This window comes from Hibiscus syriacus, unplaced genomic scaffold (assembly GCF_006381635.1).
Source record: "Hibiscus syriacus cultivar Baekdansim isolate YM2019G1 unplaced genomic scaffold, ASM638163v2 tig00113724_pilon, whole genome shotgun sequence".
NCBI lineage: Eukaryota > Viridiplantae > Streptophyta > Magnoliopsida > Malvales > Malvaceae > Hibiscus > Hibiscus syriacus.
This window is the reverse complement of record NW_024063470.1, coordinates 1055851-1069292: the sequence shown is the minus strand read 5'-3', so window position 1 is coordinate 1069292 and position 13442 is coordinate 1055851. Positions and strand designations below refer to the sequence as shown.

General features: G+C 34.7%; 1 protein-coding gene across 1 annotated transcript; it reads left to right on the top strand.

The window, feature by feature from the left end:
* The first annotated feature begins 5752 nt into the window (after positions 1 to 5752).
* On the top strand, positions 5753 to 6412 carry LOC120187282 (basic leucine zipper 43-like). Its single transcript, XM_039191035.1, has one exon. It carries the CDS (start codon positions 5776 to 5778, stop codon positions 6256 to 6258), a length of 483 nt encoding a protein of 160 aa, XP_039046966.1. The 5' UTR covers positions 5753 to 5775; the 3' UTR covers positions 6259 to 6412.
* The last annotated feature ends 7030 nt before the right edge of the window (positions 6413 to 13442 follow it).

Here is a 13442-nt window from a genome sequence, read left to right as displayed (position 1 = left end):
AAAAAATCCGATTTGGGGTTTTAAAAACTAGCCGTTAATATAGCCGTTGGAGGGGTTTGTGACCGTTTTTTGACATTTTTTTTTCTAAAAAAATCACCATTTTACTACCTAAACATGTATAAATAGATTGGGGATGTATTTGGTTGATTACAACTTTATTAAATCTTATTACACAACACCTAAACATCTCTCAAATCTTATTTTTGTATTTTTTTGTTCATCATGACTACAAATACCGGTTCTACCACCGGTTTTTTTATATCCGGTTTTTTTAAAAAACCGTTTTTCAAACCGAAACCGGTTACACCATCCGGCCCTCCAAACCGGTTAGGATCCGAACCGGTTTTTTAAAAATCCGGTTTTTTGGCTAGGTGAAAAAAACCAGATCAATTTTTATCCGATCCGGATCGGTTTTTTATCTGACTTTGTGCATGTCTAGTGGTTAGAGTGATTCCTTTCTATTATATCGGATGATGATTTGCGTTTGTGTTTTGTATACTTTTCCTCTCTGATTTTAAAAAACATAATATATGCACTTTCGTTTTTATCTAAGTAAGATGTGATCATCACGAGTTAACTGCCGTTAAATATTTTGGTATAATTATATATTTGGTATTTGTTATTTACATATTCTCTTAATTTAGTTACACTTTTAATAAATTAAAATAAATTTAATCTTCCCATCTAATGATGTCACGTGTCACTTGTATCATGTATCGTGCCATGTGTCACTGGTACCACATATTGTGTCATGTATCACTGATATCACGTATCGTACCACGTGTCACCATTCGATTTGAGATTTAACTTTTCAAAGTATTGATGAAAAATAAATATATCAAATTAAAATAAAGTTAGTCCTCCAATAGAATGGTGATACGTAACACTAGTGACACATGGCACTAGTGACACGTGGCACCAGTGATACATGGAATCAATGACACGTGGTATCATTCGATTGAAGGATTAAATTTATTTTAATTTATTAAAAGTATGACCAAATTGAGAGAATATATAAATAATAGGGGACCAAATGTGTGATTTTATCAAAATACCACGTCACCTAATCAAATTAAAATAAATTAAAATAAATTAAAATAAAAACCAAAAGTGATCGTATCTTAATTAAATAAAAACAAAAATGATAATATATTAAAATTAAAATAAATTAAAATAAAAACCAAAAGTGATCGTATCTTAATTAAATAAAAACAAAAATGATAATATATAATATTTTTTTAAATGAGTAAGTAAAAGTTGACAAAACATAAACAATGAACTACGTAGTTAACACAAATTTTTATATCGTTTTATTCGAATTTACGATGGGCTTTAGATATAATATGTGATTAATGTGAACGTCATTTTAACTTTATATATATAGCTGTTAGACATGTATATTAAATAAAAGAATCGAATATTATATATTACACCGACATCGCGAGAGTTATTTTAGGGTTCATTTTAGGAAAGGAAAAGAAGGAAGAAAATAGCAAAAGTAGTTGCCTCACAGTAATTCAAAAAAGAGTGATAGAAAGTCTTGAACCATTATCTTCTCCAATGGTGCAATCGTCTATAGCATTTACTTGAATGCTTATCTTCTCCAATGGTGCAATCGTCTATAGCATTCACTTGAATGCACTTTCCTGTTATGGTAAATGAACTTCATCCGGTAACAAGTTACCATTAACAAGTTACCTCAAAATGTCAAAATTTGGTTAAAATCAACGTGCATAAATACCACAATATAAAAACACTTTAAATGTGAATAACACAATAGATTTAATGTATATACAATATTCATATTTGAAATTTCAAATATTGTGTTCATATTTACGGGATTTGAATTTAATTCACCACTATGGTTTCAAGTATAGAGATATTGTAAATTTAGAGGGGTTTTTTTTAGCGTTATCACTAAATTTAGTAGAGGTGGTAATCGGGTCATTTAGATCAAGTTTGGGTCAAGCCATTTCGGGTTAATATCGAATCACCTGACTTCGAGTCAAGTCAATATTAGATCTATTGGTTTCAGTTCAGGTCAGCCATAAGATTTTCAGGTTAATTCAGGTCAACTTTTAGATTTTTTTGTCAACCTTTATATTTTCAAGTCACTCGTTGTTGCTATTTGTTGTCATACCTTTCGGTGTTACTCTTTATTACTTATAATTCAAGAATTTTATGTGAATATATATTGTCACATCTCAAATTCATAGCTAAAAGTTTTAGTTTAAATCAATCGAATTAAAAAAATCTTTAAAATCAAGAATTTTATGTGAATATATATTGTCACAATCCAACTTCAGAGTTGGAAATTATTGCATGAGATATAGAGATGATCTTTTAATTGAGGAAAGATTGTATTGAATCATTAAACTATTACAAAAAGTGGTGTTTAACTAATAGTATACTATAAAATGAGAATAAATCATACATCATTTTACTATATATCGATGTTAAAAAATAGATGATAATAATAAGGTAAAAATGCATCCGAGGTCTTTGAACTTTCCACACACAAAAAAGATTAATGTGACCCTCATCTTATTTTTTGTATCAATGTGGCCCTCCAGCTCGAAAAAAGAACATAATGTGGTCATTTGACCAACATTTTTTGTCATTGACCAACGGTTCTGTTAATTCATACGGTTATAAATTGAGTAAATTATACCATTCATCACTCAACTATTTTTTTCTCTTTTATTTTGGTCACTAAACTCTAAAATTTTCAATTTTGAAAATTCTAGAGATAAATTATTAAGGGTAAAATACATAAATGGTCACTTTTGTTTTAGGGATAAATTATGAATGATGAGACTTTCTGTAAACTCAAAATAATTCATGTATAAAATATCAACTTACCCCTTCAGTAATTTCCCCCTCCAATACACGACTACTGACTCGAGCTCTGTCCCGGTGATGAAATCCAGTTGAAACCAGCGACATTAAAACCCGAGCAAAACATTTCCCCAAGAAATCGTCAAGAAAATGGGTTGTAAGAGCATTTAAATATGTTTGTTTTCTGTTTGAGTCAGTCGAGCCTGGTTCTCAGGCTTCTAGTGTTGCAAGAGCATTTACATATGCTTGTTTTTGTTTTGATTATCTGCAGGGTTACATTTAGTTTTATGATTTTGTTCTTTATTGGATTTTGATTGTATCAGGGTCGTTATAGCGTTATCGGAGCTCAACCGACGATGAAAATTGTAGCAAAGGAAAACTAGGTTATGATTATGGATCACGAGGCAGGGCGTTTGACGGAGGAGAATGTTGGAGATCCTATGCGTATTCCTAAGAGAATTTCAGAGACTTGGGAACCCCAACTTGACGATCTTCCTGATGCATTTTTGTGGTGAGAATGATTGCTCTCTATTGTGTTGAATCGTCGGGTTTTAATGTCGTTGGTTTCAACTGGATTTCATCACCGACGGCGACAAAGCTCGAGTCAATCGTCGTGGATTGAATGGGGAAATTGCTTTAGGGGTAAATTGATATTTTATCTCTAAACTATTTTTGGTTTACAAAAGAACTCATGATTAATAATTTATCCCTGAAATAAAAATGACAATTTGTGTATTTTACCCTTAAAATAAAATAGGTTGACTACAGTCTTAGTCCCTGAAGTCTCTAGAGTTTTTGAAATTTTTTAGAGTGTAGGGACCAAAATAGAAGAGAAGAAAATAGTTGAGTGATTAATGGTGTAATTGATCCAATTTATTACAGTAAGAATTAAAGAGTGTTGGTCAATGAAATAAAATGTTGATCAAGAGTCACATTGGATTCTTTTTTAAAGTTGGAGGGCCATTGATCCAAAAATCATGATGAGGGTCACATTGGGTTTTTTTGGAAAGTTCAGGGATCTCGGGTGCCTTTTTTCCTAATAATAATAATAATAACTAAACAAATTATTCATTTACTTAGACTCAATTATGGGGTTAAAATCAAGTCGAAGTTTGGTTCGTTTCGGATATGGGTAAACTAAATTCGGGTGGCTTCCGATTCAAGTTTTTTTCGATTCGGGTTGTTTTTTTCCCAACTAAAATTTGGGTCAATTTTGATTCGAGTCGAGTTATTTCAGGTTTCGAATCAATTTCGAGTCATCCTATTTGCATCTATATCGAATCTCAATTCGAATAATCGAATACGGACGAAATTTACCAGGTCTAAAATTTAGGCAGCCGTGATGAGTAGTGACTCAAGTAGGGCAAGTTTACCCAAAGATTAAAAGAATCCTGAAATGTTTTCTTGATAAAAATACATAGTTCCATATGTCCCACCAAATCTTATTTTTTAGCTACTTTGCTAGAACAAGTAAACAAAAACTATAATTGAAATTCCCCTTTATCGTATTGACTTTCCAGACTCCCAACCCAAGTTACTTGAATTTTTAGTTCTTTTGTTTCAAAAATATTTATATTTAAACATTTATACTCAGTGTATAATTGAATTACTGGAATTTGAATTACTGGAAAATGAATTACTGGAATTTGAATTCTGGAAAATGAATTACATTTCTGTAAAATGAATTATATTTTTGGAAAATGAATTACATTTCTGGAAAACATCTGAAAACGTTTTATGATGTTTGAAAGATGTTATTTAAACATTTTTTCGGTATATTTTAGTGAAATAAAATTTTATAAATTATATTAATATTTATTAAAGTAATACTATATTATATTTTAAAATATTAATTAGTATATTTTAATATCTTTACTAAAATATTATTGAAATATATAATAATATATTCATTATTAAATATATATAAAAAATTATATATTATTAAAATAAAATATAATATATTATATTATTATAATATAATTGATTATTTTATATAATATTAAAAATATAATATTATATTATAATATTAATAAATATATTTTAAATATTTTAATAATTATTATTTTGATGAAAATGATATTAAAATATTTTATTAATATTAAATTCATAAAATAAAATTATTTTGAGTATTTTTGCTTTGAAGTGAAAAGTTCGGAAAATGACTTACGGAAAATGAATCCGTAAGTCATTTTACAGAAAACACAAAGGAAATTCTGTTACTAGGAAAATGAATTACATTCCGGAAAACGAATTACGTGAAACAAACACGGGAAAACGTTTTCCGGAAAACGAATTACGTGAAACAAACACGAGAAAATATTTTCCGAAAAACGAATTACGTGAAACAAACACGGGAATTCGGGGAAAACCAATTCCGTAATTCCAATTACGGGAAACAAACAGACCCTAAATGGCATTTGCTTTTCCAAATTTGGATAGAAAAAATCACGTCTCTAATCTCTTACGCATAGATTTGTCAAAAAGGTATAAACAGATAATGGTTATGAATATGGAGATATAGATGCAGATGCAGATTTAAGTAAAAGGCTGAGTGGAAAATAAGAAAATACAAAGGGACTAACCCCCCAAAAATATATATTTCATTGTCATTTTCATATTCTGCAAAACATTATAGCCGAAAGTTATTTTCAGAAATAAATATTCTCTGGTAGCTTCAATGTTTCAACTTCCATAAATAGTATAATAAACATATACGTATAATCGAGTATGAGTGTATAAAATGATTTTAGAAATTGAATAAATTATAATTCTAATATGCCAACCAACCCCTATAAGCATCATTAATGAATTACAAGACAGTGAAAGAAGTTGCTTGCACAACAAGAAACCCCCCGCTGGATTGCTGCATCCTCGACTATAAAACTTTGATACCATCTTCAATCTCTTCCTCTCGGTCACCTCAGATATTCGATCCGTATGGAAGTTCCCGGTTTCGATGTTCATCGCGAACATCAACCCCATGGAAGCATGATTCAAAGCTTCTTCGCTTTCTGTCCTTCACAGGAAACATTAACAACATCAGCTACAACTCACTTCAACATGGAGTCATGGGATGGAAACTCATCATGTTCTCAATTCTCACCCAACACTCAATTCCATCTATTCTCACCCAATGCATCGTCCCCTAGCAACAAAGACGAGGCCAGAGTGTGTCAGCAGAGTATCGTCTTCGACGAGAAGAGGCTGAAAAGAATTATATCGAACAGGGAATCCGCAAGGAGGTCGAGGATGAGAAAGAAGCAGCAAATCGAAGAGCTTCAGTCTCAGGTTAATCAACTTCAAACAGTTAACCGTCAGCTATCGCAAAAGGTGATCAATCTGTTGGAGAACAACCATGAGATCCTCCAAGAGAATGCTCAGCTCAAAGAGAGTTTCTACCCTTCACATGGTTCTTTCTGATGTGTTTACACCTCTCAGGAATTCGAACGATTCCTCCATGAAACCTAAATCAGCTTCTTAGAGATGCTAATATAAGCATAATCTAATTCAGGTTATACATATACATAATTGCATATACAAAGCAAGTTTTAAGGTTAAAATGGATGATAAACTGGTTTTGCAGCTATCCTATCACCAATGGTTTATGGTTTGCTTTTGTTAATGTAACTTAATGTATAGAAATCATTACAGGTCGCATTGGATTACTGGTATAAGATATATGTATATATATTTGATACATGTAGTGAAGTCTCGAGACAGCATATTATTGTCAAGGTTTACAGAGTTAATCAGGATTTTACTCCATTAAAGTTAACTATGATGGCTTCAGGATTTCTGGTTTTCACACGCCTCTTGTTTTTTTCTCTCTTTTCTTGAAATGATAAGCAAACCACTTGTTCAATTTCTTCCTGAAAAACTCTTTCTTCGTACTATGAAGCTTCTGCTCCTCGTCCGAACCCAAGATTTATTGAATAATTGACCACTTGAGGTAACAGTAAATCAATTATTTTATAAATCTCGAATTCGGACGAGAAATTTAAATTACAGTTACGATTATATTTTTGGTTGTGTCACATTTATAACGATAGTAAACATAATTTCTAACGATAGTAAACGTAACGGATACTATTATAATCTTTGTAAGAGAAAATAACCTCAGTGACTAAAAATCCCATATAATATACGATTTTAACCAACTTTTTCCGGATTTGCCAAAATGACCAACAAAATCGCAATGCGATCGCTAATTCGCAACGCGATCTCCATTATCGCAAATTCACGTTGCATTTCGCGTTGCGATAGTTGGAAATCGCGTTGCGATGGTATACAGTGTCGTTGCGATTTTCCCAATTCGCAATGCGAATAAGTAAATCGCAACGCGAATTGGGAAAATCGCAATGCGATACTGACTATCGCAATGCGATAATACAAAATCGCAACGAGATACTGACTTTCGCAACGCGATTCTGACTTTCGCAACGCGATTTACATAGCGCCATTCGTATTAACGCGTATTTATTTTTTCAAATTCCAAACACGAATTTTTTCTTAATAAATCGGAAACTGAACCGTCCACAGTAATCGCAACTCATAACCTCAAACCCAAAATCACAACACTCAGTCCCATCTCCATCTCTCACTCTCTACGGCGAAATCCGTCCCCATCTCCGAAGATTTCCGTCCCCATCGCCGGCGAAATCCCTCACAACCATTCACAGTCAAAAATCCCTCACAATCATTCAGAAATGGAAAATCAACCTCCGAGGGTTAGTTTTTTTATTTTTATTTTGAAATTTTTGCATTATTTTAGGTTTTTCATATTGAGATTGATGATAAGTTTACTGGTAATTTCAATAATAGATTAACCATTTCACTTAGATTTCTTATTAAATTCATTCGATTGCTGCCAATACTGCTAAACTGTTTAGCCTGTGAAGTTAGTATTTGTCTTTGTTTTGTCTTTTGGTTGAAGTAATGCAGAAGAAGAATAGTTTCGAGAATGAAAATCACAACGCGGAAATAACTATCGCAACGAGAGAATCACAACGCGAAATAAAAAACGCAACGCGAAACAAAAATCGCATTGCGATTTTCATTTCGCGTTGCTATTTTTATTTCGCGGTTGCGATTTTCATTTCGCGTTGCGATTGTCTGGTCGCGATAGTCATTTCGCGTTGCGATTCTCTCGTTGCGATTCTATCGTTGCGATAGTCATTTCCGCGTTGCGATTCTCATTATCTCGTTGCGATTTTCATTTCAACCAAAGACAAAAACAGTGTTGCAAATTTTAGTTTCAAGAATAAACTACTATTTATGTTAATTGTTTTGTTTTTGGTATATCTTGACAGTGTAGTTTTTGGTATATCTAACTTGGTATGTTTATTGTTTTTTTGTAGAAATTTTTTTCGGCTTCATTGACATTAAGGAATAAAGTTAGCCTAGCCACTACAATTGCTTCGAAGCTTTCACCTGCACAAAGAAAAATGTTTGAAGAAACCTGCTTCGGGCCATGGCTGAGAGTACAACATCCGGGTGGAGATGCTAGTTTGACCCATTTGTGGCTTCAGACCATGACTAGCGATCTACCAGACAGTATACAACGTGGTGAGGAAGAGATATGGTTTCATTTTCCACCGGCGTATACTTGTTTTGGGCGGAAGGAGTTATGCTTAATCACTGGTCTACGATTCGGACACGATGATGTAGGCCGGTACACTCGTCATATCACCCGCCCATCATGGTTATCCAGGGTTTTTCTTGATGAGTCAATAGAGAAGCCGAACTTACACGTCGACGACATGAAGAAATTGTTTAATAAGAAAGATGGTTTTACTCGGATGAATGACGTCGATGTTGTCCGAGTATGCCTTCTACTACTTTTGTATGCCGACTTTTTAGGCAGAGAGGCCAGACAACCTATTCCTCAGGAGCTAATATTATTGGTAGAGGACCTAAATGCATGGAATCTGTTTCCGTGGGGTTCGTATATATGGAAAGCTACCTGGACTAAGTTGTCGTCTGCCTTTGATGACCGCAAAAGTTTACGGGGCGATGGGTCGAAATACACTTTGTCAGGCTTTGTTTGGGCCTTTAAGGTAAGAATTTCTATAATGTTTTCAAAATTATAATTAATTATTTAACAATTACTAATGTTTGTTGTTATATTGTTTGTAGATTTGGATATTCGAGGCCTTTCCCGCCATGAAGACATATGCAATAAAAACTTCAAATGATATTCCCAGGGCTATTCCTGGAAGAGGAAACGTCTGTTGGATTGGGAGACTTAATACCATATGCGACAATAAATAATGTAAGTTAACACAAATACTATCATATATAAACAAGTTATAATAGTAGACGTTTAACTTTGTTTGAGTTTTATTTTTAGGAGGCCAACATTCCATTAATGAGACTGACACCCACGGAGGCTGAGCTTGCCAACTGATTGGTGGCAAGCTAGTCAGCGTTTTCTTGATGGCACGAATGATGAGCAGCCTTCACTTCCTCCACTTCGAGAGCCATCACCTCACCTAGAGCCATCACCTGATCGACCCGACTATACACCTCTACAAACGAGCATCACCTATCCCGTCACATCATCGAGCCTCTTCTCCACCATCACCTCATGATAGGCGACCGACAAAGATGCCACGACTTCTATCTCCCTATTCTCCACCTCCACGGGATGAGTCAAGGGAGTTACGTGATGAGGTCAATGCCTTGCGTGAGGAGATCGGTACTTTACTTGATAACGATGGTGCATGGCGTGTGGAGGTGTCTACTTTACGTGGTGAGGTTGTCGCTCTACGTGAGATGGTAGTATCGTTGCAGAATGAGGTTCATACTCTACGCAACGAGGTAAGTTTAAGATTTTCCATATTTAACTTGATGATAAATTTACTCGTAATTTCACTTAAATTAACCATTTCACTTAGATTGCTTAGTAAATTTATTCGGTTGCTGCCAAAACTACTAAACTTTTTACTTTAACACTGTGAAGTTAGTATTTGTCTTTGTTTTGTCTTTTGGTTGAAAGTTTGAAATATATTTATCTTTGTTTTCACTGTTTAAATAGCATGTCTGTTTATTTACTGATATTTTGTATTTAATTATTTAGCGGACCGATAAGGTGGATGCTTTACGTCGGGTTTTTCTTGCACGACAGAGTTCACGCATCAGACGGCGTGCACGTGCTTTTAAGTCTCCGTATACCCCAATAGTGTGAAGACACCGCAAGAAGAAGCCCGACTCGCCTGTCATCCCTCAAGAGTCTACTCCTATCGTTGAAGAGGCCCCTATCATTCCTCGAGAGTCCCCTCCCACCATTCAAGAGGCCACTGTCATCGTTGAAGAGGTCCCTCCCACCATTCAAGAGCCCGATTCACATGGCGTCATATGTAAGATTCTTGAGAAACCCTCTGACGTGCCGGACATGATGGATTCAAGTTGGCTCTCGTATGAGTTACCGGCCAGTACCATACCGGTATCTGAAGAGGAGAGGAAACAACTACCGGACACAATTCTGGATAACACCCTTTGGGCTAAGACCGCAGTTGATTTTTATCTACATGAGCGAAGCCAGAGGTGTTTCACTGACATATGCAAGCTCAATGATGATATCTATTTGTTGCTTGATCGGTCTTGGTGGGGCGTATTATTAGGGGTCGAAGACAATGGCTATTTCGATGGAGGGGTAAGTCTATATTTTTCTTATATTTCATTTGATTATTTTTTTGTAAATTATGTAAGTTACTAATATATGTCTTTTTTTGTAAAATAGCATATCGATGCGTGGGTGTCACGTCTTCTAATAATTAGGAAACTTAAGGAAAATAAAAGAAATACACGATATACAATTATGCCGACGTCTTTTAACGCCATTCACTTGAAGAATCAACGAGATGAATCATTTGCGTTGGGCAATGGACAAGCTAAACTTTATCCTGCATGGTGGGAGGTCGATAAGGTTAGTGTTTATTTTAGATGAGTTTAAAGGTATTCATAAATAAGTGCACAAATGAATGAATTATTACTTATGATTGCAGGTGTTTATCCCTGTTTGGAACGTAACCATTGGCTTCTCGTCGAGCTTCAGATCCCATCCCTTAAGGCAATAGTATATGACAGCATGATAAATTACATATCATTGGCTGATTTAAGAGATATTATTAAGGGATGGAGCTCTTATTTGGCTAAATTCTTGGATGCGATAAATTATTGGACTCGTTCTAGAAACAAGAAGCCAAATAAGCTCAATATTACAGTTAGCAGAGACGAGACCGCACCACAACAAACGAAAGGACCCAGAGGGGATTGTGGTCCTCTCGTATGCTTGGCGTTGGACCGTTTGATCACAGGAAGTATAAAGTATCTACCTCCCACCGATATAGATAGAGCTGCAGTAGGCTTGTGGTTTCGACATTATATGGCTAGATCGATATATACGAGACGATGCCTACCTGCATCCGCGTTATAAAAATGCCCATAAACAATTGGTATGTTTATAGGCTTGTGGTTTGAAAATGTTTGGTTAAGTACCTAGAATTCAATAATTTGTTGTTTGTAGGTTTTAGATGTGTAGAAAGTGTTGTTTGAGCAAATGTTTGGTTTATGCATGTTAATCTCAGAAGTGAGCTGCGTGAAAATGATGTATGGCTACAAAAGTTGATTCAATAGTAGAAGTGTTATTTTCTCTAATAATTATTGCTTATTTTTTGATTGTTTAATTGATTTGTAAAAGGTGATTTGTAAAAGTTGATTTGTTTAATTGATGTTAACATAATTCTTATTTGTGCTTGTTTAATTGATTGAAATGTAATGGTTGATTTTGTTGATTTCAATCTGCATTATGTTGAAGGCAAAAAGTACTATCGCAATGCGAAATGAAAATCGCAACGAGAGAATCGCAACGCGAAAATGAAAATCGCAACGCGAAATTAAATTCGCGTTGCGATTTTCATTTCGCATTGCGATCCCCTCGTTGCGATTTTCATTTCGCATTGTGAAATTAGCGTTGCGATTTTCATTTCGCATTGCGATTCTCTCGTTGCGATTTTCATTTCGCATTGCGATAGTAATTTCCGCGTTGCGATAGACATTAAGATGATTGCCTATTAAGTGATAACAACTGAACAGATCATAGCAATTTTCAAACTCAAGTTACTAATACATGCCTAACTGAAAATGTTAAAAGTTCACACATAAAATCTACATAATACAACGTTTGCATTTAAAAATCACCTAAGTTAACAGTCCCAAAAGGTGAAGCCAGTTGTGATTGGGATTTTAAAGATGATTGCGATTTTGATTGCCTTTTTCTTGACACCATATGAGCTTTGGATTTTGATGATGATCCATATTTTGGTAGAGGAAAAGATGATTGTGATGGCACTGGTGATCCACATGTCAACCTTGTATGACCACTTTCCTTGCACCGACTACATGTCGATCTCTTCTTCTCTTCACCCTTAGACGGTATACGGTCGTGACTTTTTGGTCGGCCAGGTAGCCTTCTGTCCATGGCTGGTGGCAAAACTATTTGTAAGTCATCTGGTATGTCCTACTCAGAAGGATGTGAAATAGGGTAGACAATCTCGGCATAAGTCTGTCGATATACTTCTGTAGTGTAGCAATCCATAGCGTATGTTCTTGAATCATCTTGGTTTAGATGAAGAGCAACTTTTATAACATGGCCACACGGATAACCAGATGTTTGCCATTTCATACAACTACACGTCCTTGCATTTAGATCGACAAGCCCATTTAAGTTATTATCCAGTACTTCAAACAAAGTGTTTGAACATGGTTCAACTCTCCATGACGTTGACTTCACAACACGTTTCCTTATCTTTTTTTCAGTCCATGGTGTAACACGATGTTCCAATGTTCCTGTAAATTTAAATAAATAATACTTAGTAAAATATATGATAAGTTACGAATTCAAAGAAATAATACCTGCATGGTTTCTTTTCTTGTAGTACCACTGTTGAATAGAGGCTCGAAAAAACTCCATTAACATAGTAATGGGTAATTTCTGGGAATGACGACTTAGAACGTTAATTGATTCTGCACTATTAGACGTCATGAAACCATATCTTGCTCCAAGTTGATGTACTCTTGACCATCTTTCAAACCCGACATCTTCTAGTGTTTGAGCACACTGAGGCAAAACCGTCTTAAACAGTTATATGCTTATTGAAATCCACTTCCCGATAAGCCTTTACAGCCTTCCAGTATGTCCATTTGTGCTTTTTTATACCAGCAGACCTTGATTTTAGATTTCTATACAATGAACACCACAAAGTCCATGAAAAGCATCTGGGAAACCTTCTAACAGCGTTGTCAATTGAGTTTGCCCTATCGGATATGATTGTCAGATTGCTAATAGGACCTATGAAATCACTAAGATGCCCCATAAACCATGTCCATGAATCAGAGGTTTCAGATTTGCCAACCCCGTAAGCTATTGGCAATATCCCATTGTTAGCATCCATGGCTACTGCTAATAAGTTTACTCCAAGGTATCGACCTTTCAAATGTGCTCCGTCAACTATAATAACTAGGCGCATGCAAGTAATAAACGAACGAATCTACAAAATAATATACACAAGAAATATAATCATTTAAATGTGAAATGCATGTAA